At 46.6% G+C, this 24482-nt stretch overlaps 9 protein-coding genes across 9 annotated transcripts; 5 read left to right on the top strand and 4 right to left on the bottom strand.

The window, feature by feature from the left end:
• Positions 1-408: 408 nt before the first annotated feature.
• Positions 409-720, top strand: M430DRAFT_71528 (hypothetical protein; the record flags this gene model as incomplete). Its single annotated transcript, XM_024869511.1, has 1 exon — positions 409-720. A coding segment is annotated over one exon (312 nt), but the record flags the coding sequence as incomplete, so codon positions are not given.
• Positions 721-1932: 1212 nt separating this feature from the next.
• On the top strand, positions 1933-4991 carry M430DRAFT_129779 (hypothetical protein). The gene is made up of 5 exons (XM_024862112.1): positions 1933-2654; positions 2709-2967; positions 3037-3264; positions 3317-3719; positions 3767-4991. Exons 1-5 carry the CDS (start codon positions 2142-2144, stop codon positions 4491-4493), a joined length of 2130 nt encoding a protein of 709 aa, XP_024716383.1. The 5' UTR covers positions 1933-2141; the 3' UTR covers positions 4494-4991.
• Positions 4992-5064: 73 nt separating this feature from the next.
• On the bottom strand, positions 5065-6015 carry M430DRAFT_31777 (hypothetical protein; the record flags this gene model as incomplete). Its single annotated transcript, XM_024866057.1, has 1 exon — positions 5065-6015. The coding sequence occupies one exon, from the start codon at positions 6013-6015 to the stop codon at positions 5065-5067; it is 951 nt and encodes a 316-aa protein (XP_024716382.1).
• Positions 6016-7388: 1373 nt separating this feature from the next.
• Positions 7389-8089, bottom strand: M430DRAFT_129777 (hypothetical protein; the record flags this gene model as incomplete). Its single annotated transcript, XM_024862111.1, has 1 exon — positions 7389-8089. A coding segment is annotated over exon 1 (603 nt), but the record flags the coding sequence as incomplete, so codon positions are not given.
• A 386-nt stretch (positions 8090-8475) lies between these two features.
• M430DRAFT_148457 (hypothetical protein) lies at positions 8476-12155 on the top strand. The gene is made up of 5 exons (XM_024863122.1): positions 8476-8859; positions 8906-10611; positions 10661-11123; positions 11172-11343; positions 11402-12155. The coding sequence occupies exons 1-5, from the start codon at positions 8699-8701 to the stop codon at positions 11831-11833; spliced, it is 2934 nt and encodes a 977-aa protein (XP_024716380.1). The 5' UTR covers positions 8476-8698; the 3' UTR covers positions 11834-12155.
• A 319-nt stretch (positions 12156-12474) lies between these two features.
• M430DRAFT_23348 (hypothetical protein) lies at positions 12475-12973 on the bottom strand (the record flags this gene model as incomplete). Its single annotated transcript, XM_024864885.1, has 2 exons — positions 12475-12671; positions 12745-12973. The coding sequence occupies 2 exons, from the start codon at positions 12971-12973 to the stop codon at positions 12475-12477; spliced, it is 426 nt and encodes a 141-aa protein (XP_024716379.1).
• A 1499-nt stretch (positions 12974-14472) lies between these two features.
• M430DRAFT_62189 (hypothetical protein) lies at positions 14473-15771 on the top strand (the record flags this gene model as incomplete). The annotated part of the gene is made up of 1 exon (XM_024868969.1): positions 14473-15771. Exon 1 carries the CDS (start codon positions 14518-14520, stop codon positions 15769-15771), a length of 1254 nt encoding a protein of 417 aa, XP_024716378.1. The 5' UTR covers positions 14473-14517.
• A 1490-nt stretch (positions 15772-17261) lies between these two features.
• M430DRAFT_70322 (hypothetical protein) lies at positions 17262-18178 on the bottom strand (the record flags this gene model as incomplete). Its single annotated transcript, XM_024869486.1, has 2 exons — positions 17262-17647; positions 17701-18178. 2 exons carry the CDS (start codon positions 18176-18178, stop codon positions 17262-17264), a joined length of 864 nt encoding a protein of 287 aa, XP_024716377.1.
• Positions 18179-19430: 1252 nt separating this feature from the next.
• On the top strand, positions 19431-20836 carry M430DRAFT_111173 (hypothetical protein; the record flags this gene model as incomplete). Its single annotated transcript, XM_024861417.1, has 4 exons — positions 19431-19669; positions 19718-20040; positions 20096-20397; positions 20462-20836. The coding sequence occupies 4 exons, from the start codon at positions 19431-19433 to the stop codon at positions 20834-20836; spliced, it is 1239 nt and encodes a 412-aa protein (XP_024716376.1).
• Positions 20837-24482: the final 3646 nt, after the last annotated feature.

Here is a 24482-nt window from a genome sequence, read left to right as displayed (position 1 = left end):
TGAGTGTTTTGGCCCAGGCATTCTAATCCCAGTGAAATCCAAACCCTTGTATTTTTGGTTGTGAAACCCCGCATCACCAGAGCTTCAGGCTCGCTGCCCGACCCGATCGAAAGATCGAGCCACAGCTCTCACAACAGGCAGCCCGTCCCTCATCATCCATACCGAAGGATATATTCTGTGATTTAAACTGACCAGTCTGCATCCATCATAGGAGGCAGGTCGACACAATCTGCCCTCTCCAGCAATTCCTCTCAGACCCCGCCATCACCATTGTCCAACATGTCTGCATCGGCATCAGCATCAGCATCTACAAGCACCGATGCGCCCTCTCTCTCCCCCTCGATCCCCGGGGCCACTTCCTCGGTGTCCCCGTCCAACCCAATCTCCTCCACCTCCCCGTCGACTCTCCCGCACTCCCCAGAAACCCTCCGCCAGATCGCCGAAGCGCGCGCCGCCCTCGAAGCCTCCATGAACAACATCGGCTCCTCCCTCGACCACAACCTAAGATCGCGCGCACAGAACCTCCATTCGAATTCCGCACAACTGAGCAAGCAGGAGAAGGACGTGGTGAAAGCAACAGAGGGGCTGAGGAAAGAGACGGACAAACTGAAGAAGGTCGCGGACGAGGGACAGCGCAAGGTGAAGGAATTGGGAAATGTGCAGAATTGGGCGGAGATGTTGGAGAGGGATTTCTTGGTCGTGGAGGAGACACTTAGACTGGTGAGGAATGGCAATCGGCCCAGGGAGGGCGGCAGCGGGGATTACGAGGGGAGCGATTGGGAGACGAGTAACAGCTGGACGGGGAGCTGGAGTGGAAGTGAAGATCGGGATGAATGGGATGGAGAGAGGGATCAAGAGAGTATTGCGGGTGATTTAAGGAGGGGAAAAGTGAGGCCAGTTGATGCTGATGTGGGCCAGGTGGGTGATCAGTTCCAGGACGAATGGGTAGAAGAGAGACATGTCGATCTGGAGGGTGATACTGCGATGGATGAAGCAGAACATAGGGAAAAGGGGAAGGGGAAGGAGACAGAAGATTCAGAGAAGCTTTATCAACAAATAGAGCAGCCCGCACAGCACAACTCGGAACCGCATGTGGAGGAGCATACAGCAGTGCATCACGGGCATCAAGTTGAGGTTGCTGGAGGGTCCTCTACGGCTACAGCCACAGCTAGTTCTACTTCTGCTTCTGGCTCGGATCCTTCGTCCAGCTCCGTACACACGATGTTGTCAACTGCGAGTTGATTCAACCCCATGAAGTCCATTAGTCTACAGGAAGAAGAGCAAATGAACTTGCAGCCGCTGTCTTTTCACTCGAACATGCGGGAGAGGTACGGTTTCTCGTCACTATGTACCTGTATTAGGATACCACATCGACTTCAAAAGCCCTGTGGGGTTAAGAGCGGTATATAGAGGATGTGGGCGCGATTACGACTTGACTATTATTCTCCGGGAGAGTGTGAGAGTCTGAGAGAGAAGAGGTTGGTTTCTTTTTGGTGGGGGGGCGCATAGCAGACAGAGGATGGATGGGAGGATTCAACTTGACAGCGCTCAGCAACTTGAAGTCTTACTTTGCAAATCCATGACTTGGCAAATACCCCAGATGACCGTCTAACTGACAAGGTGACGGTTCCATATACTACCAATATGGGCAGAGCGAGTACCTCCATACCTCGGTCATGGAAATGCGTGTCTGCTATCGAAGCAAGGCTTGGGGTTTGTCCTTTTCTTCAAGGCGCATACCACAGTGATTCAGATGTCAGAGGCCTTGATGATTAGAAGAAAATATAGCAAAGGATAAGTAGGTAGGTAGTAACTCAACAGTCTGTTGTGATCGAGATCACGTGCACCATGTCTCGAAGCACATGAAAGCGACGGTTATTGCCGAGGAGGCTGAGATGGTCAACTCGATGGGAATCCAAGACTCTCGATTATGTTTCAACAACGAACGAACAACGACGACATCCTCGATGAGCACCTTGCTTTCCGGAAACTTTTCTTTACCAGATTGACCTGCCGTCTTGTAGACAAACTGTCGAGACATCTCCCATGAGGCCCTCGAATCGCCCCGCATCGCGGTGACAATTGACAGCTTCCCCACAATCTCTCCGCATTCCAAAGAGAGCTCCGCAGGGATCGGGAACATGGCTGCACAGTCGAAACTCAGCATCATTCCCCCTGATCGAACCCTCAAAAGCATAATATCAGAGCTCACGACCTTCTATCTCAAGCACCGAACCAAGATTTCTCGATGCGTCTACCTGACCCTCTTTTTCGCCCTTCTCAACCGCATACGCTCTGCCATCTCGGAGCAGAAAGCAGCCGCAGCACGCCAAGCAGCTGCAAGACAGCGGGCTGCGACCACGCTTGGCCATGGCGAAGCTACAAAGAGGCAGAAGGTGGAGCTGAATAGGGAATTTTTCAAGAACTTGTTCCGGCTACTGAGGATTTGCATACCGGGATGGAAGAGCAAGGAGTTACGGTTGTTGATCAGCCATAGCATTTTCCTGGTGGTCCGGACCCTGATCAGTTTGAAGGTTGCTGCAATGGATGGCGCACTGGTTTCAAGTCTGGTGAGAGGGAAGGGGAAGGACTTCTTAATCGGCATCGTATGGTGGATGCTCATTGCCGTGCCTGCGACCTTCACAAATTCTATGGTATAGCTTCCATGGTCCTGGATGCTTGATCCGCCCTTGCTAATGACTATATAGCTCTCATATCATCAGTGCAAACTCTCGCTCCAGTACCGCACGCGGTTAACTGATTACATACACGACAAATACCTTTCGAACATGACTTTCTACTCCCTCTCAGCGCTTGATGACCGAATAAAGAACGCCGACCAGCTAATTACTGTGGACGTGTCGAAGTTTTCCAACAGTCTGGCGGAGCTATATGGGAACCTGGCAAAGCCAACACTGGACATGTCAATATATAATTACTCGCTATCTAAAAGCGTTGGGGGTGAAGGTACGTCATTGGACTATGACCGCTGCTCGAAAATCGAGTTCGAGGATCAGGGATGCTGACCTTTTGCAGGGTTATTTTTCATGTCATTACTTGTTCAATTATCGGCGAATGTCATGCGCGCACTAACCCCTCCGTTTGGAAAATATGTGGCGGACGAGGCTAGATTAGAGGGCGAGTTCCGATTCGAACATTCAAGATTAATAGATTACAGCGAGGAGATTGCTTTATATAATGGCCATGAGGCTGAGAAGGATACATTGGATAAAGGGTACTTTACGCTTATCAAGCATGTAAATTGTACGCGCCCTGATGCTTCAGAGATCCCCTCTAGTACTGACGCTTCTTACAGATATTCTGCGGCGGCGTTTCACACACGGCGTCATGGAGGACTTTATAATCAAATATGTATGGGGCGCTTTGGGTCTAATTCTCTGCAGTGTACCCGTCTTCTTCAAGATCCCAGGAGCTACCGCAGCAACAATGGGAGACCGGACAGAAAGTTTTGTGACCAACCGACGGCTGCTGCTTTCGAGCTCCGACGCTTTCGGACGGGTTATGTTCTCTTACAAGGAGATAACAGAATTAGCTGGCTATACGTCACGAGTTGCGACATTGCTAGACGTAATGGATGATATCAAGGCAGGGCGTTTCGAGAAGACCCTCGTCTCAGATGAAAGCTCGGCCGAGCAGCTGGAACTGATGAGTGGTCGTGGGACAGTCATTGAGAGCGAGGACATTGAGTTTATTGATGTGTAGGTTCCCAAATTCCTGAACCCAACTCCACTGCTAACAGTCACAGACCCATCATCACACCTGGTGGCAGCGTCCTCGTAAAGGCGCTCACATTCTCAATGAAGAGTGGAGATCACGTGTTGGTAGTCGGCCCCAACGGCTGCGGCAAATCCTCCCTCTTCCGGATTTTGGGCGGCTTGTGGCCCGTATATGGCGGCACAGTCCGCAAACCGCCGCTCTCACAGGTCTTCTATGTCCCGCAACGCCCTTATCTGAGCGCCGGCTCGCTCCGACAGCAGATCATCTATCCCGACTCCCTCCTCACCATGCGCAGCAAAGGCATCACCGATGCCGATCTGCTCTCCATCCTCCGCATCCTTGACCTCGACCACCTCGTCTCCTCATTCCCCGAGGGCTGGGACGCGGAAGCCGAGTGGCGCGACGTCCTTTCCGGTGGCCTCCAGCAACGCGTCGCCATGGCACGGCTCTTCTACAACCGACCCAAATACGCCATCCTCGACGAATGTACATCCTCAGTCACGTTGGAGATGGAAAAGGTCATGTACGAGCAGGCCAAAGCTCTTGGCATTACGCTAATGACGGTCTCTCACCGCCGGAGTCTGTGGAAGTATCATAACAAGATCTTGCAATTTGATGGCCAGGGCAAGTATATCTACACGAAGCTGGATGCCGATCGGAGACTGAAGCTGGAGGATGAGCGGGAGGACTTGATGTTGCAGCTCAAGCAGGTACCGGAGATTGAGAGGAGGATCGAGGAATTGAGCGCTGCGTGATACAGCAGTGGTATTGCGGGGGATCGATACTCCGTAGATAGGTAGGTCTCTGATATATGATTTCAGGCTATATTGAAAGTAGCCCGTGAACAATGAATATGGCTATCCCTATGATACCTTATATGAGGTAGCTGATGATGATAAAACCCGTGTTAGATTGCTGAAGCAAAGAAGCCTGGATAGATAAAGCCTTGGTTGATATACAGGAAATGTCTACCTATATAGGTAGTCAAAGCGAAAGAAACTCCCCCCTTTTCTTTTCCTGAATCCCAAACACCGATGTTGGGTATATACCTATCTATCTATATATACACCTACCTACCTTACGCCCAGTTTTCCATTCCCTAGCAATTCAATCAATCAATCAATCAAAAAGAAAAAGAAAAAAGAAAATTCGAATACGGATAAACGAAACTCAGAACCCATTCATATCTCAAGAAGAACACATTCCATTCCTCAAGGATGCTTACACCCTCGAACACCAAACCCCCCCCCCCAATCTCGACGGTCCCGAACCCGGCGCCGTTTATATCTCTTTTGCGTGAGCGTTTTCTTGACACTGACTACCTATTCACGCAAGTAAAGCGCGGAATCTGTACCCTGGGAGCGAGGACGAGACGTGTAGCTTGAGGGTTACGTGGTATTTGATATCGTGTGTGATGAAGGCGATGATTTCTTGGATGCGGAAGAGTGGGGAGTTGGGGAGGCGCGATGCGAGGTCTTGGGTTAGACGGGCGCGTTCGGTGGCTACTAGAGATTTGCAGGTCCGGTGTGAGAGGGTGATCGGTGGAGATGGCGATGCAGTCTCGGGGTTATGTGTATCGTTCTGCGGCAACTGCGCGTTCCCAAGCCGATTCTTTGGCAACCGACCCTGCTGCGTCTTGTGGTGGGCTTGCAGTTTGGGGAAGGACGGCGGCTGGGGTGTAGAGAATGGGAGCGGAGACATGGTTATGCGGCCCCCATGATAGGTGAGGGGTTGTTGGAGGGCACGAGCGGACTTATGGGACTCATGGCTAGGAAGTCCCGGTTCATAAACGGCGAATAGGTCGTGGATAGAGGGCTCACTTGTCTGCTCCCGCTCCCGGTTTGCATTTGCGAAGGCATCGGCAGGAACATATCGGGATACAAACTGGGGCCCGCGCTCCTGTTGTTGTGGTTCCGGGACGGGGGCCGCACTGGTGGGAATTGTACTTGAGGGGATTGTACTTGTGCTTGTGGAACTGGCAGCGGTGAGGAGAGCGGTGGAGACTCGGGAATCTTCAGCTTGGTCAAAGTGTTCCTGCGAGCCCGCAAGCTGGGACGTTCCGGAGGCGTCGTCGGGGTGACTATGGGCGCGGTATAAGGCGTAGAGGCTGATGACGGGGTCGTTCTCTCCGGGGACTGGAGCGCGGATCTTGTGCTCGAGTCGTCGGTGTTCGATGAAGTCGGCAACACGATCGAATATAGGAAGTGCTTGTGCACCTTCCCACAGCAAGACGACGGCGGCAGATCTCCAGACTTGTTGGCGGGACGAGAGGTACATGATGAGACGGGGGAGAAGGGCGAGAGGGGAGAAGGCAGGCCGTGTGATATGACATGCGAGATCTTGGGGTGGAAACACGGCGCTGTGCAGTTGGGTATGCAGCAGGAGATTTCGACACAGGACCACGAGACCTTGGTCATGGTCACAACAAAAACAAGATCATGTCTTTGAAGGATTGCAGAATCTTTAACAGAGTCAACAACAGGACCGGGCGCTCGACCCTCATATATTCCTAGAACGATCACCGAGCGCGCCTGCGTCGACATCGTTATTATGGATTTCTGACGGATGAAATGGATTTCGCAGATGGGGAATCCTCTCTCTTTTCAAAGCCTCGCGAGCAATTCCTGGAGTGCTCGAATAAGACTGTCAGCGAGGGTGAGCGAGGGTGAGCGATCCATCAGCAGCCGAAGGAAGAGCTGCGCCGCGCCGCGTAGTCGATCCTTGACATCCTTCAAGCTGACAGGACCGGGGCAGAGATGGAGATTCTGACTCTCACGGTGTTTCACAATCGAGGCTCTGCGCATTGAATAGTCTCGTTCATTGGGTGCTGAGTTGCCGAGTTGAAGAAATCTAGGCCAATGTCGACGTCGATCTCCAAAAAGGGGGAGCTTCACGCTGCCTTCCCCAGATCACGTGAGAGCCCCCAGCCAGCAGTTGGTGCAGCGATCGTTGGTGAGAGAAAGGCTAGGCAGGATTAAGGATTTGCTACTCGTATCAATATCAATTCGCTGAAACAAGCACAGGGGAGGAAGGTCTGCCGTGTTTAGGGACGTAACTTATTCCATTGACCGTGTGTGCCCGCTCATGGTATCTCAGAAACGCCCCAAAACACCAACCGGCTCGTTGCCTCATATCGACATACCTACCAACCAACAATGAGCGCCATATCAGCAACACAAACAACGCAATAACATTCCTACCGTGCTTCCAACCCGCTTCATCCATTTACCTGAAACCCCCAAAGGAGAAGTTCCTTTTGGCTTCCCGTTCATATCTCGCCAGTCATAATTCATTATCATCACTCGTTATCTCATTAATCAAGCCCAGGCGTTTCATGCATGGCTTGTTCTCCCATGTTGCTCTGGTTCAAGCTTGGTATAGTATAAACCGACCATGGCCATACTCACGCTTATGGGAGTTCCGCAATCCCACCCCCTTGAGGCTTTTGATCCGCACCCCTCTCGTTTACCGTAACATGTCCATAGTGCGCAGGATCGTACTGCGCGTTGGTGGGCAGAAAGCCCATCTGTTGTCCCGGGGCAGCCAATGCCTGATCCTGTGCCCACTTCGGCTGCGATTCCATATTCAACGTTGCGGTATGCGGCGGACTTGAGAACGGAGACTGCAGCGACAGTGGCGGCGACAGTGGCGGCGACAATGGCGGGGAGATAGGCGGGGAGAATGATTGCATCGCGTTCATCGCGTTGTGCGTGAGGCGTCTGTTGCGCTCGGCCGCTTCCTCCAGCTGGGTCTTGACGACCAAGCGGGCGACAAGGGTGGCCAGGCTCTCCTTCAGCGTCTTCTTGACGAAGCGCGTCATGAGAAAGTTGCACTTCATCTCGACGTCCTCGCGCAGATACAGGCCAGAGATCGGGGCGCCAATGCCCAGCTCCGCGGGCTGCACCGGCTCGTGGGGCAGATTCCCCTCCAGCGTCCACTTCTCCTTGATATCCAGCCCCATGGGCGCGTAGACGTGTGTTTGTAGTCCCATCGCGAGGTCGTGGAAGCAGGCCTTGAACGAGACCCTGCCGCTGTACATGCCCGCGGGGAGGTATGCGACTTTGTCGGTGATCGAGTACCATTGGCAGTGGTATTCCTCGGGCGTGGCTTCGGGCGGCGGCTTGATCATATGTCGCGACTCGTGCGATGGCGAGAGGTCGATCATCTCGAGGTGGTCGTGCAGCGTCGCCAGGACGGTTTCGCGCGAGATGTTCGCCGGGAGCGGCGTGATGGTGGTGAAGATGGTTCGCGCCATGGCAATTGAGTGATGTCCTCCGCAGTTCTTCTGTATCGTGAACTGTGCCTTGGATTAGAGTAGGTAGAGGAGTGGTAAGAAGAGTTCTGGGCGAGGGATATGAGGGCGGTGTTGGTGATATCACACGTGAGCTGGTGGCTGACGCGCATATCATAAAACATTATATACCTATGAGAGGATTCCAAGGATCGCTGTCCCAGCCGTCTTGCCGTGCAGCGCGCTCAATTCTGTACACGTTGAGATTTGACATTCTGATCAGGGTTCAACGAGGATGTGCTCAAAGCTTTCTTTTTCGAGGCAGCGACAATAATGGTGGTAAATCTCTAAGGTCGAACGGCACTGCTCGCCGGCAACGCAGGATGCACAGTACATGTCCGCAACAATCGACGGCGTCCTGAATCATCTACTCGACGATTCGATACAACAGAGGATCTGGGTTTGTTTTTCGATCACCGTAGCTGATCGTGATAGGCGAGAGGCGTCCCCTGTCGATTCCATTCACAGATTCTCTCTGCTTCACGCACAACGCAACGTCGTCTCTCACGAAGCCGCCAGGTAAATCTATCACACTTCACAGCCCCCGAATTCTTCTGTCAATCTACAGACTCGCTACCGCATATGAACCCATTACTGTGCCTACATATCCCACCGCGACGCTCGATCTGATTACGGATCACTCCCGTTCTCCTGGTCCCTGCAGACGAAATGGCGCTGAACCAACCGAGTCACAAGCAAGGCACGCGAGCCCTCATGGATGAAGATCGGGAGACTCTGCGACCTGGCAAGAGTATTGGTATGGGCCTGACCGTTGATTATGTCCGTCGATGGGGTGAGAGTGATGGGTTTAGGGAAATATACCAAAATTGGTAAGCGTATCTCCTGACATTCGTGACAACTCTAACACCCTACTAGGAAGGACGCCATTATCGAGTCGTTCGGTCTTCAGGCAGTGGGACTCAAACATATCCACAAAGGCTTTGATACTACTAGCGGCATATATGTCACCGAGGCCCACCACCCCAACAAAGACCAGATGCTGGGCTTCATTGAATACTCGGAACGTTCTGGGGTCATTGAATTTGCCAATTTTGGTGCTATCCTGACTCCTAGCAGCCTTGCGCTAGGCTTTAGCACAAAAGCCAACAAGGACCACTTGGCAGGTGGCCATGGAGAAGGTTTTAAGCTGGCAACATTGGTAATGCTTCGTACCGGATACGCTGTCAATATCGCAGCTTCGGGGTTCTATTGGAACTTTCGTTGGGGGGGAACTAATAGAAAACAGTTGTACTGTTGGTTCTCTGATATCACAGTTTCTGAGCTTCAGAATCAGAAGGACGCGTATCAAAAGAAAGTCGACAGGAATTTGCCAAGAGAACGAAAGGCGAACATATGGGAAGATGTGAGCGTCAAGATTGGCAATGTCCACGGAAAGTCGGAGAAAATCAAGAAGGAAGACTTTCTTGAATGGAAGAAGGTGTCAATCGACCTTGACTCTCCTTCACGGATGATTAAGACATACTGTGGTAGTCTGATCTTAGACGAGAGTTTTAAAAACAAGATTTTCCTAAAAGGCCTTCTCCTCCCACGCAAGGACAACGAGGGGGCTTTGTTTAAGTTTGGTTACGACTTTTTGACAGGAAAGATCAATCGAGACCGTGAAAGGCTAGGAAGCGCGTGGCAAGAGGCTCATCTTCTAGCAAGAATCTGGGACTTCGCAATTGAGACGGAGCAAGAAATCCTCCCTAAATACATTGAGATGTTGCAAGACATTCATTATGCGTGGGCCGACGTCTCTCTTGCAAAAGAACACATTCCGAGACGAACGGCGTTAAGGATATGGCAATTTTACCTTGACCAAGACCCTGAGCGCAAGTGTTTCTATTATGGGGGGAATGATTCTGATATCGATATCGAAATCATTCAGAAGAGCCTGAAAAAGGAGCCTGTACGGCTAGCAGATCCTGTGTGGGCCCCACTCAGAAAATATAGGCTTGTTCACACTCCTCAGGAACAGCAAGACCACTTGTTGAAAAACGCCCCAGATTACGTCAAAGAGGATAGTGTCTATGCCGCCCAAGTCAAAAGATCCTTAAGGGCCATGTTAGATCTTGATCCGGGAACAAGTGGACTAACGTTAAGGTTCAAATGTGGAACCGAAGAAGGACTTGATTTGCTCCTAGACGAGTCAGACCTCCTCATCCACGAGAAGTGGCTTGATTTCCGTTCAAGCCACAGAAGCACACCCTGTTCTCTTTTTACGTCGGCTACTAAGAAGGGCATCAACGTTGAGAGCTTCTCCTGCAACCATGTTGTCACGCACCTCTATGACCTGCTTCTCACAGAACTAAAGAAAGGCAGTGGGCGTAGGGTGGACTCAAAATCACAGTCTTTGACAAGGCCAGAGGATTCTTTGCGTGTGACAGTCCGGGAGAACCTTGATCAGATGCCACGCTTGGTCAAAGTCTCAACAGCTGAGCCAGGGGAACTTAAAGTGACGTGGACAGATTTAGATGGGGACAGGGTTTCTAGACTCTATGGCTTAGAGCCACAATTCGGAGTAGTCCTACATCTTCAGTCAACATGTTCGGAGAAGAGACATGAGCTTTTGCGATGTGATGGTAAACTCTCGAGAGACCCTATATCCTGACCTGGCTAATGAAGTAATAGGTCTATCTGACGATATACTATTCTCGAATGTGGATTCGGATTCTCCTAGAGAGGTCCGCCAGTTCGTCTCGGGATGTGGCTGCCCGGAACAGCTCGTGCCACGCAAAGATTCTAACGTAACATTTCGGAACTTGGACCATCGAGCAGAATATTTCCCCATGGTGGCTCGTACGACCCCTCAGGCGTTCTTTGGCTGCCCTCCACCAGCCGTACGCCCGAGATCTCCTACTAGTATCTCCGCAGAGCGAAGTCTTAATTTGCCCACCCGTCCATCACCTGCGACGATAAAGCATGAGGAATATGTCAGTCGCGTTTTGAATGACCCACACGACGACCTATATGACGATTCTAGCCCCATCGCTGCTAGTGGAAATGAAGGCGCTCCTACTGGGGACAGTGATGGGGACAGTGATGGGGACAGTGATGGGGACAGTGATGGGGACAGTGATGGGGACAGTGATGGGGACAGTGATGGGGACAGTGATGGGGACAGTGATGGGGACAGTGATGGTGACGATGACTATACTGACCGCAGTGACGATGACGGTGGTGCCACTGACATGGACATTGAAATGGACACTCGTGTCCCTCAAAATCGTCTACCCAGGGAGGGAAGGGATGTTGCTAATAGGAACAACATCTCTGTCACAGAAGAGACTCGACGGGATCTGTCCCGGCTACAGGTAAATGCTTATTCGATTTTGCAGCATTAAAACGGTGCTAACTAGTATATCAACTTAGGCAGAAAATGAAGCCCAACGACAGCAACTCCAGACCATGGAGCAGCGACTCCGAGATGCACTGGCCAATATCGAAGCCAATCGTCAGCAGTTTGAACAGCAGTTGCAAGAAGCTAATGGCAGAAACCAAGCGCTATCAGCCCATCTGCAGAAAACACAAGAGGCGTTGACAACGATCCGTAGGGCACTCGATATCACCCCAAGGTCTGAAGCTGCTCCTGAATACGGTGATGGCTCTGCTCTTGCACCCGCTGGCGGCTCTAGTTCAAGAGCTAGACCCGCTCCCAGTGTTGTGAAGCGAGAGAGGATGAGTGAGGGGCAGATCAATACTTCGGCTCTCTCACGTTCTTCTAAGCGTGTTAAAGAGGAGTTGCCTGACGAAAAGGAAAGGATATCGACGAATTCTGATGAGATAATTGAGCTTAGTGACTGAGCGGGAATATTGATGGCCTAGATTTTGCTGTGCTTATTTAGCGGGAGTTGGCAGGCGTATGGGTATATTTCACGAAGGTACGAAGATACGAAGGTACGAAGATACGAAGTTACGAAGATACGATGTTACGAAGGTACGATTCTGCCCATGGCAGGATGCTATTGGGGGATTCAGGCATTATTGTGGAAAGGGGACGGCAAGGATTGAAACCGAGGAGCGTGACTGTCTCGATGTTACGAAGATTAATAGAGATGCCAAGAAATTACCAAGTCCAAACTTGGTGTTAATCCAGGAACTAATCTAACTGTCACATACAACCCTTATTCTCTTGTTATTCTGCCACAATGGAGGGATTCAACAGAGGGTGACTGACTTGACTAAAGTGAAAGAGTGTAACTATAGCTCTATATATATAGGGGAGCACTGATATCGAGGCATATAGAGGACTATATAACCAGCACCTATCGGCAAGGCGCAACCGCATAGCAGAAATGAGCGAACGATAGTCAAAATTCTCTTCGAAGATTTCATGATCTGCTCGATTAAGGCCGGCGGAAGGTTCGCCAAAGATGAGCGAGGTTGTGGTGGCCCGTGTAAAGCGAAAGAAGAATGGTTGTAAATCGACAACGCCAGTCACGCCATTAGAGGAGGAGAGACCAGGCTAGTAGGCCATTGACAGGCCCATCAAAGACTTCACATCTTGGTATTGTATTCGCACAAACTGGGGACACAGTAGCTCTCGAGAATGTTTCCAAGTCTGCCCATCCTGATTCCTGAGTAAAAATGCTCTCTCCGATCATGGGGAAAAGACCGGGACGTCGTGATCCAAGACCCCAATCTAGACAGCACATGAAATATACAATTAGAAATCCTGTGGAAACTACCAATCAATATTCCAGCTAGGCTCTCACCTTCAAATCGAGTCGATAGCATCGCCTCGAGATTCTTGGGATCTTTGGTAAAATACCCAACCTTGCCGAGTAACTTGATTTCGAAAGTCTGGCCCACGGAAGTCTTCTCAAAATAATCCGCTTGAAATGCTAATGAATCCCCGATCACCCCAAGACGCTCAAGGTAATGGACACGTTGGGGTCGAATTGTACCCAGCAAAGTCGATTTACGGAGGTACGAGAATTGCATGAAAAGGCCATCCAAAGGATGACAGAGATACTAGGTGTAGATCATGAAGACACGCTCACTGCTTAGGACAACCTTGACAAGGTGATGTCCAGGTACTTCTTCCATGACCGGAATGAAAAGGGTACTTGATCCAATGCATTTGCGTACGCTGGGTGCCATGAAAATCTCGCTCTGACATATATGGAGGTCGGGGGTGAACTTCTGAATTCTGCCCATGCCATGATGGTATATGTTCTCGAAGAGCATCGGAAAAAAATTCGGTTAAGGAGCAGCTATACACTTTACTATCCGTTGCAAACCTGGCCCAAATCAAGATTGCTCTAAATCAAACGGACGAAGCAGAAACATATTACGCAGACTCTCCCAATTGCCGAAAGAAATCGCGAAAATCATGCCGGCACCCTACTCGGAAGAGTCTGCTTGTCGCAGGTACTTGTTCGTCAGGAACGGTACCAGGAAGCAGAGCAGATACTCACCTCGTGTTGTTCAACGACAAAGATACGAGAGCTTTTCAAGGAAGGACAGGGAACATACAGACCGGATAAAGCTATTGTGATTCTTCTGAAATGCTACCAATTGTAAGGCAGAATTGAGGGTTCGATCCGCATCGCAAATGAGCTATTTGAAGGGGTAGGAATGATTGGCGGTAAATGATTAGAAGAAAAACCTATTTTCGCAAGACTGCTGACGGACAAACTCGAGGAATTGCTGGTTGCTTGAGGAGGACCTGTCCCGGAACCTGCGGGTAACTCACTCAGAGACACTACTCCAGAAATGACTTTGCAATGAACTCGGAGCCATGAACCACGAAACGTAAGCTTCTGACAAGTAGGATAGTGGTTGTGGTTGTGTTTCTGTTCTAAGCGTGGAGTTCCGGTCGACAAGTGGTTGCATTGAGAAGACAAAGTTTTGTCAATCCAAATACCTCGGTTCTCGGGTATCGACAGCTGCGTGACGTATTTAAGCTGTATTTTTAATCAAGACTAACCCTTACTTATCCTAGGGCGTTCGCTTATATTTACCTTACCTTAGCGATAGTGAGGCTAGAACTTGCCCGCGGCTACGCTAAAAAAGATCACATGGCTGGCCCCCCTACACTGACAGCATGTACGATTAATCGTAACAGGCGCTGTGGTGGCGTGACAGAGAGAGACTACAACCCTGGCCTACATTCACGTGCACACATAGCCGACTCCCCCCCACGGGAATTAACGGGAGGCTATCGTAATAACCCCTCCTTGATTGGATAACTCGCACTGCCATCGACTGCCACGCCTCGACGGGATCAATAATCAAAACATCTCCTAGGAGATGGATCGGAGATCTATTTGTCCTTTCAAAGTTTTCACGATGATAGGTCGCAGTGATTTGGGACCAACATTTCCTTGGAGGTGGCGCGGAGATGCTCTTGTTGATATTATCTGAACATCGTATGTTTTTTTTCAAGCGGAATTCTGGAGGCAACATTTACATAGAGATAAGCTTCCCAACTCCCACGACGTGCTTTTAGAACTCACATAGACAAGAAAGAAGAAACCTACACGATGCCGCTTTCTGTTGAACAAGTTCAAATCATCAAGTCAACAGTCCCTGTTCTCGCTGAGCATGGCAACGCTATCACGACCTCCTTTTACAGCACTATGCTGAAAGAAAACCCTGTGCTTTACAACATCTTCAGTCGAACAAATCAAGACAATGGCCATCAGCCACGGGCGTTGGCTGCTGCTTTGTACGCGTACGCTGCCAACATTGATAATCTCGCTGTGCTTGGCCCCGCAGTTGAGCTTATGTGCCAGAGACACGCCTCGCTGTTTGTTCGCCCGGAGCATTATGATATTGTGGGCAGGTACCTCCTAGCTGCGATGGGCTCTGTTCTTGGTTCGGCTTTGACCCCAGACGTGCTTGATGCTTGGACTGCGGCCTACACACAGTTGGCGAATCTTATGGCTGGCCGAGAAAAGGAGCTATACACTATGAGACCGGATTGGACCGACTGGCGCGACTTTGTCATCAAAAAGAAAGTCAAGGAAGCGGACGACATAACCTCTTTCTACCTCGAACCTGTCGATGGACAGCCACTGCCTCTGTTCAAGCCAGGACAGTATATCTCTGTCAGAGTTGATATACCAGAACTGAAGCATATGCAAGCCAGGCAGTATTCGCTGAGCGAGGCGCCGCGAGCAGACTACTATCGCATCAGTACAAAACGAGAAGACGGTCTTGACTTATCCGAACCTCAATCACGCGCTCATCCGGGATACGTATCAACCGTTCTACACCGCTTGAAGAACCAAGGAGACATAATACAAGTTTCGGCTCCTCGGGGCGAGTTCTTTCTCGATCTTGAAGACAAGACAAGCACATCACCTGTGGTCCTTATCTCCGGCGGCGTGGGTCTCACACCAATGTTGTCGATGCTCAACTCCCTTGTGGCTCAGGGGTCTCCGAGACCAATTTCATGGATACATTCTGCGAGGAGTGTGTCGGCTCAGGCCTTCGCCGCACATGTGCGCGAAGTCTGTGAGAGTCACACCAATATTCATGAGACCATCTTCATTAGTAAGCCGTCCGAAACTGACGTCCACAACGTGGACTACCACCACCAAGGCCGTTTGGACTTGGCCAAGGTGGAGAGGCAGAAGGATCTGTTCCTAGATGACAAAACCACGGAATACTATATTTGTGGCCCAGATGGTTTTATGGAGGATATGAGGCGCGCGCTAAAGAATTATGGTGTAGATGATAGCAGGATCAAAGCTGAGCTCTTTGGCACGGGAAGCCTGCCTGGGCCAGAATAGAAGGATAGTGTCAGCGTGTAATAGTTGATTTTCGATTGTAGCGATTTTCAGGCTTAACTAGTAATCCGATCTGTATAGCGTACCTTTTTCGAGGATGAAAGTGATCATATCTGTGACTGACAACACTGTAAATGAGGAAGCAGATGAATCAGATTATGACTTTGTCCACTCGATGGATCTACAGGTTTGTGGTAGGGGCATTATAATTGCCGTTACCCGATGGCCGTTGTACAATTAGGCCGCATGGTTGTTGCTCCCGCCAACCATAAAGCGCCAATACTTGAAATTACAATGTCCGTGACTCCGGGGTTGCAGATTCCACGTTTTAAGGAGAAAAGTCCCGGTAGTTGGCCCGAGTAAGGGGACATCCCCGAGACCCTTCACCGGATTCGTGTACAAATTTCGTAGCCGTTTCCGGAGTCAGGGCATGGGCTCCACCATTTAATTCTGTCTCTGTCGAGGACTAAGACTGCGCCAGGGGTTGGAGACATGACATCAGTAAATAAATACAAATACTAAGGTACTGGCCGCGGGGTACCTTGACATCTGTGGAGATGCGGAAGGAAGAGAAGAGCCGAAGGGATCCAAGGGTTTACCATCCTTGCAACAGAAGCAATGCAAACAGAAATTGACGCTGATAAATGCTTGAGAAGGGGACAATTTCAGTGACTAGGGCACTCATTACAATATAAGGTCGTCTGGAACTGTCAAGGAGAACTCATTGAGTGGTTGTCTCTAGAAACAAAGAGAAGGGCCCTTGATCACAGTTTCCAAGTAAGGTTAGTTTGCTGGGAACCTTGCAGTCAAATTATGTTATTGTCTCCATGATTCTACAGAGGATCTAAACGATATTGAGATATGTCCTCTGCAAAGCAACGGCGGTTGCGACAGAACGTGTGGATCAATACTGAATGAATTCGCACTGTGCAGAACAAGAACGGGCAATAACGTTTGGCAAAGAGTATCTGTATAAAAGTAGTATAATAGAGTATAACATGCAACGACGCGTAACCCTCGAAAAGCCAATCCCTAAGAGCATGCGCCCCTAGATACGAAGCGGAAAGGGCAAGCGGCATTCTCATATTATAGGATTCCTGTAAAGTCAATTGGTACGTCTACCACAGAAAGAGGTATCATCTATCTATATCTATGTGGCTAAGTACATAAAGGGTAACTAAGCTAGGCAAGCGGCTATGTAACCCCAGATATACCCCCATAGGGGTCCTTTCTAGATAGCATAGTCTAATTCCGGGGCTTCACGAGCGTCGTTATTACTAAGCTGGCAGTTCAAGGATAAATGTGCAAGGAAGACTTCCATAATTGCTTATGTACCTACTCTAAACAACTACCTTAGTAACGCCCTTTGAAAGCGAGGTCCTGAACTTGTAGGTTGATGGCTCGGAATATGAACTTTTTAACCTATCTGCTTTTTATTTCTCCTCTTGAGTGCATCACCATGATAGGAGAGAGACCTACGCTAGCTCTCCGCATCACCTATCTCTGTACACGTTGTTACAGATGTCTCCGAAGACCTCCATGCTATGAGCGTACTGATCTTGCAATTGCTTGACTCTCGCAGCCAGGTCCCTGCCTAGAGGCAGGAATCTCTCGCCTTCGTGTCCAGCTCCGACCCCCTCACCCATCACGACCTCGTAGAGTGCCTTAATGGCCTTCTCCTTATCACCGTCAGGGTCGAATTTCCCGCTGGCCATATAGTGGATGGTCTGATCAGCAACAGATCCTTTGTAGTCTTCTGGCATAGGATTCTTGCCGACGGTGATGGAGTTGACCATGTTGGTGTTAAAGCCCCCGAGCGAGACAATCAAGACACGGACGTTAAACGGGGCTACTTCCTTTGCCAGAACCTTGGACATGCCTGGCTATTGTTCAGCTCCAAAAAGCTTTCGTGGTCAGGAAACAGACACTTACCATCGAGCGCGGCCTTGGCTGGGGCATAAGCACCCATACTCTCCCTCCCTTCTAGACCCGCCCCACTGCTCATATTCACCACGATGCCGAATCTTTGCTTGCGCATATGTGGTACCGCCGCCCTAATCAATCTGAAAGGGCCAAAATACAGCGACTCCATCTGGCGTCGTACTTCCTCTTCCGTGAATTGCTCAACGCAGGCGTGAATAGAAAACCCTGCATTGTTGACCAGGACGTCGACTCGATTGCCTGACGCCTCGAGGTCCTCAATAATCTGCGCGCAGTTAACGTCGTCCACGTCCATCTTGAGCCACTTCCCTCCTTTGGTCTCGACCTCAGCGACGAGGTCAGGGGTGCGGGAAGGGTTTCGCGAAGTTGCGATCAGGATGTGCCCGTGTGACTGGACTGCGCGGGCAAGGGTAAGACCAAAACCCGAAGAGCAGCCTGTGATGAGCCATACAAGCGGCCTCTGGGGCATAGTAAATGTAGACATGTTGGTGATTTTGAATCTCAGGAGCTCGTTTCAGGGGAGCTTTATTGGATTATCCTCGGATATGCGAGATGCCTTTGTGAACCAAGCAAGATCCGACTCGATCAGACAAGATTTATATAAGCGTTCAGAACCTCAACGCCACCGGCGTTACGAAGTATGTGGACTTAAGACGGGTTAAGTTGGAGTTACCCCTTAAATCCGGCAGAGTGCAACCCAAGAATCCATGTAGTCAGCTTCTCGTGGGACAGACTGACTCCTTTCAAGGATGCCATCGCTCCTTGAATCCCAATTAATATTGTATTTAGGAATCAAAATCCTGCATCCTTTGTGGCTTCATCAACAGGCCTGTAATCTGTGCTCGAGAACTCTCACATTAGACAATGAGCCTCTGGCTTACCTGGGAACCGTTCACTCCTGGTTGGCCATATTGATGGTGTCTCCACTTAGAGATGATGTTTACAAACTACATCTTGGGTGCATTGAAGTATCCAGCTGAAGGGAACGCCAACAATATAGAAAGGGCCGCTGAAACCATAAGATCTCGAGGTGTTATCCTGATATGGTATAGACACAGCGCGGGTGGTCTTCAGCCGCTGTCACCCACCATCGTTTTTATCTTAATAGATGTTAAACAATGGGATGATTATATCATGAGAGAGGCGGCGTTGATAACAGAGCAAACTCAAGTGGATCAAAGTGAGTTTATCCCTGTAACAGGGCGTGAGAGTAACGATCACTGTTTACTGCACCTGGAATTAGGCGGGGTCCACTAGAACGGCCCGTTTACCTGATAGGTAGGTGATCCTACATTCTGTCTACCTTAGGCAGTCATGATACACGAGCACCCCTAATTGTTATGCGAGCCCTCCCCACCCCCCTTTTTGCTATACGAGCTCCCCTCACCTAATGCGTTGAGCCGTAAATGTAGGCGGTCAGCAGTAGTACCTATCTCGCTTGTATTCTGCACTGATCTAGGTACCGTTACTCCTGTTCGACATCTTCTTGACCTCCTTGTCGTATACCTCGCTGTCGCTCGAATCTCACCTTGAGCGGATGACACAGGTATGTATTTGCACGCTCGGACCAACTGTTGCACGTGTACCCAACCTCTTTCAATTCCTTACTCCATCAATACATTCCCACCTTCGGCCCCTTGACTACTTCCTTCCTGTAGACCATCAAATCTAAATCTAAGGTACACTGAAATATCCGCAAGATCGTCAAGCACATCTCACTCATGGCTGGACTCCTGAAGTGGGCCAAAAGTGCCGTCAAACGGGCACCCTCTCCACCACGGCAATACCCGAATGTGAAATTCCCTCTTATCAACCCATCAGAAAAGGTTGAAGAAGAAAACTTCGGAATTGAGCGATATTACCCAGCGCGGATTGGGGATGTTCTTTCCTCGCGATATCAAATCGTTGGAAAGCTGGGGTTTGGAAACTCGTCAACGGTGTGGCTTGCACGGGATTTACAGTCAGCGATATTATCCCCTAACATAAGATGAAGCTAAGTTCAAATCAGTGCCCACCGTCACGTTGCCGTCAAAATATTTACAAATGATGGCCAGGATACCGATGAAATTGCCATTTATAAGCACATTAGCCAAGGAAACAAATCAAGACTTGGCTATCGCTACGTGCGCACTGCCCTTGATTCATTTGAGTTGATGAATCGCGGTAGCAAACACCCATGCCTAGTACACGAACCACTCTGGGACAGTATAAGGACACTCCTCGAACGGAGTGGTCGAGATAGACTTACAGAAGATCTGCTTCGAGTAAACCTCCAACGCCTTTTACTGGCTCTAGACTATCTTCACACAGATCGGAAGTTGATCCACACAGGTTAATTTACTCCTGGTTTTTATGCTAGAATGTCTGCTGATTTTATTTGACTTAGACATCAAATCCGATAACATTCTCCATCTTATTGAAGATACCTCTATTCTTGCTGCCTCTGAGGAAGCCGAGATTGCTCAACCCTCACCGCGCAAGAAAGCGATGGATCGAGAAATATATGTTTCCCGGACTCTAGATATGCCAGAGTCTATTGGAGAGCCAGTACTTTGCGACTTCGGGAATGCGGTATATGGGACAAAACTCAATGATGATGACGCCTACCCCGATGTTTACAGGTGTCCAGAAGTGATGCTTCATCTCCCATGGAGTTATAGCGCTGATATTTGGAATGTTGGCGCCATGGTAAGTGGCCCTTTCCCACGCAAAGATAGGTTCATGGAACTCCCTTTTCCTGACTTGGCTGTAGATCTGGGATATCTTTGAGGGTAAGCATCTCTTTAGTGGGCAAGATCCGAAACGAGGCCGCTACACAACTCGTGCTCATCTTACAGAACTGATTTCCGTTCTCGGACCACCACCACTAGAGCTCATCAAACGGGGCAAGAGATCTGCAGAATGGTTTGATGGAGATGGTAAATGGCTTGAACCAGACGAGAATGAGCCAGAACGCCTACCGCTTTTGCCGTCTAGTAGTCTTGAGGCTGCGGAGGAGAATCTTAACGGGAAGGATAAAGAGCTATTTCTGAACTTTATTAAGTCGATGTTGCAGTGGGAACCAGAGAAGCGAAAGACGGCCAGGGAATTGTTAAACGATCGCTGGCTGACTAGGTCACAAAGATGAGCTGCTAGGAGGCGGTGCTTTTATTATTCTTGAGGGGTTTTAGATCGTAGGATCCACCAGGGTGTCTTTCCTAATGATGAAAGTAGCCTAAAGTCAAGGCCAGGAATTAAGACGGGTCTATTTGGTTACTGTTGCAGGGTTGCTTAATTTCTTTATTTGCCTCAAGTATAATAACTAGGACGACGGCAAAATTCATATATCATGGTCTACAATAGCCGCTTCTATGTCATGTAGGATAAAGTCGCGATGCTTAGCGCTAGGAATATAGCAGAAACTGTAGCGGATTAGAATCTCTAGTCTGCTTGTAATAAGCACCTGTAGGCAGACGTTCTTTAATGATCGAGTCTTAGCCAAGAGTTGTAGAATAATCTGTAGCTAGTTTTTATAACAGGCGTTACAAGAATCCTACTAGGTAGGCGTTTATAACAGATACTAATTAAATTAAATTCTAAGCTAAGGAGAAAAGAAGAGTAAAAGAGGACTTTATACTATATATAAGTTACTTCTTACCTTATAAACAGATTCTTACTTAGCCGCTTATATAACTTGTTCTTTATATAATTTATTAGTACGTAATATCTAGAGTATTACGTAATAGATTATAATAGTAGTAAGCTAGTACTAGCTTTATTATATTACTTTTTCTTTTTAAAAAAGCTTATCCTTAAGTATATTAATATTACTTTATTATTATCTAGTTCTTTATACTTATCTTACTTATCTTTATAAGTCTTAAGCTAACGTTCTAAGCTCTTTAGTAGCCTAGGTTAATCCTAGTATTATAAGTAGTACTTTTTAAGTTTATACAAAGAGTATTTAAAGTTAGATACTAAGTACTATTCTAAATCCTTATTATAGCTTATTTACTAGACTTAATAAAAGAAGTACTTTTAGATAAGTTTAAATACTAAGACCTCTTAAACCTTTTATTCTTAGTCTATAGTAATAATAATAAGAAGTAGTAAGTTGTTTATTTAACTTAGTAATAAGTCTTTTATAGTCTATTAAGTATAATAATATAAATTTAGATCTATTATAAGAACTTGTTATAGGTTAGAACCTAGTAAAGGGTTAGTACTAAGTATGTAACTAACTAGACTATTATTACTCTACCTTAATAGTAGTAGAGTTTTCTCTTACCTTTTTATCTTATATAAACCTTTTTTTCTTAAAGTATTCTTTTTATAAAATAAGTTAGTATTTACTTAAGTATTATATTATTAAAATAAGTTTGTTATTATTCTTAAAAAAGGAAAATTACCTCTACTACCTTAAAAACTTAAAAACAAATAATAAAATCAAAATTAGTACCTTTAGATACTCTCTAGAGTACTAGTAGACTATAGGTAAGCCTATAGTAACAGATAGTAAGTGTACTAGACTTAAACAAAGCTAGTACTACTTACTTATAAGTAAGAGCTAGTACTTTTATACCTTAACTAAGAGCTATAGTAAAGAGCTAAAGAGTAGTAAAGGTAATAAAGACAATAAGATAAAGAAAATTATATAAAGAATCAAAGCTTACGTAATACTAAGTAAAGAAAAAGAGGCGTTATATCTCTTACGTAACCTTATTACTATAATAATAATAGTAGTAAAGATAAGAACTATAAATATAATAACTTTCTTATATACTCTTAAGTCTTTTTCTAATAATAACTTAGTAACGATTAGATAATTAAGAACGATATTAAAAGAGGCCTTCTAAAGGCTAGTAGTAATAGTAGCCTCTTAGGCTACTTACGCGTTAGTAGTAGGCTAGTACTTAATAAGAGTATAAGTTATACTAGAGAGATAAGTTAAAGAGCTAAGGATTAAGGTAAACAAGTAAACAAAAGACCTAGTACGTTATAGCGTTATTAAAGTAGTAATAGTAGCTAATATAGTAATTAAGAACGCTAAAGTAGTAGCGACCTACTAGCTACTTAGTAGTAATACTATCCTTATGTTTAAAAAGGCTATACTAAAGAACGTAATCTAAGATTAAGGCTAAGTATAAAAGGTGTTTAGGCTTATAGCCTAGCTTTATAAAAGTAAGTTTATAATAATTATAAAAGGCCTACTAGTAGACTAGATTATATAAGTAGAGCTAAGAGCGTTATTAGTAAAGATCTAAGCCTATATACTATATATTATAAAAGTTAAAGTTAAACTTATTAAGGCCCTTATAGTAAAGTTTATAATAGTAGTACTATACTTTTAAAGTACTAACGTAGTAATATACTTATATAAATAAGGGTTAATCTAGTAAGCCTAGATCTTTAACTATAAGCTATATTTAGCTAACCTATAAATCTAAAGATACTTCTAGTACTACTAGTTTAGCTATATTAGGCGGTTTTATAAGAACTAGGCCTAGTATAGCTATTATATAAGAGTAGTATACCCTTAAAGTAAAGAGAAGTACCCTTAACTTAATAATAAAAAGAGATATATTAACTATAGTAGACTATATATAGTATAAGACTATTAGTGTCTTAAGGCCCTTAAGGTAAAGAAGTAAGTATATACTATATATTAATAAAGGCCTAGATAGTTTAAGGTATCTAAGAGTAGCTTTACTAGCTAGGTACTTAGTGTTATACTAGTGTTCTTATAAGATAGTAATAATAGCTACTAGATTATAGTATATAAGAGACTATAGACAAGTAATAGTAAGAAGCCTATAGTAAAGACTTTAGTAAGGTAAGGGCGCCTTTTTATTAAGGTACTAGATACTATAATAGTCTAGAGCTATAATATTATAAAGATATTAAGCTAAGAGACTAACTAAGGGTCTAGCGACCCTTTTATAACGTAAGAATTATAGATCTTAGACTCTTAGTAATAAAATTAATAATAGTATACTAGAATACTATAAGAAAGAATAGCCTTACCTTAATAGTACTTTATAATAGTTATAAAGTTAATATTATAGTAATTTAAGAGTTATAGTATAATACTTAGATAAAGATAGTCTACTACCTAGTATAAGTAAAGTACTAGTAGGTCTATAAGAGTAAAGGTAAAGTAGTTATCTATGTTTATAAGTAGTACTTACTTCTTACTTAAGTAGTAAAGACAAGTATTAACTAGTATTACGTTACTTTATAAAGTATTACTATCTAGTTAATATACTTACTAATTCTTAACTCCTTAGGCTAGGCTAGCCCTTTCTAGCGGCTTACTAAGAAGGACTTAAAGAGGCTATAGATTATTATAAGTAATATAAACCTTTATTACTTACTTTAAGATAAAGCTAGTAAGACTACTCTTAAATTAAAGACCCTTTTCTATCTAGCCTATAAGTAGTAGCTCTTACTATATATACTCTAGAAAGAGCTAATATAATAGTAACATAATAAATAAGACTTAATAATCGACTATATATAGGTTATAGTAACGCTCTAGTATACTTATTAAGGTAACCTAAGGTATAAGAGATCTAACTACTATACCTAGCTAATTAAGGTTATTACTTAAGTAAGAGATTACTAAGAGAAAGCTATAGAGGCACTAAGATAAAGCTAGACTCTAATAGACTAAGAACTAGTAACGATTAAGGCCGGGAGGCTCTACCTCTCTTTAGAGCTACTAGACATACCTTATAAGGTTAATAAAGTAGTTAACTTACTTACTTTTTAGCTTATATATATTATAGATATAT

This window comes from Amorphotheca resinae, assembly GCF_003019875.1.
Source record: "Amorphotheca resinae ATCC 22711 unplaced genomic scaffold M430scaffold_15, whole genome shotgun sequence".
Classification (NCBI taxonomy): domain Eukaryota; kingdom Fungi; phylum Ascomycota; class Leotiomycetes; order Helotiales; family Amorphothecaceae; genus Amorphotheca; species Amorphotheca resinae.
This window is presented reverse-complemented; position numbering and strand designations above follow the sequence as displayed.

Excerpts from the sequence above, each read along its gene's own strand:
- M430DRAFT_148457 (XM_024863122.1), top strand. The coding sequence starts at position 8,699 with ATGGCGCTGAACCAACCGAGTCACAAGCAAGGCACGCGAGCCCTCATG. Across the intron at positions 8,860-8,905 it reads AGGGAAATATACCAAAATTG|GAAGGACGCCATTATCGAGT; the intron begins GTAAGCGTATCT and ends ACACCCTACTAG. Across the intron at positions 11,124-11,171 it reads AGTGATGGGGACAGTGATGG|TGACGATGACTATACTGACC; the intron begins GGACAGTGATGG and ends GGACAGTGATGG.
- M430DRAFT_129779 (XM_024862112.1), top strand. The coding sequence starts at position 2,142 with ATGGCTGCACAGTCGAAACTCAGCATCATTCCCCCTGATCGAACCCTC. Across the intron at positions 3,265-3,316 it reads GCTTATCAAGCATGTAAATT|ATATTCTGCGGCGGCGTTTC; the intron begins GTACGCGCCCTG and ends CGCTTCTTACAG. Across the intron at positions 3,720-3,766 it reads GACATTGAGTTTATTGATGT|ACCCATCATCACACCTGGTG; the intron begins GTAGGTTCCCAA and ends TAACAGTCACAG.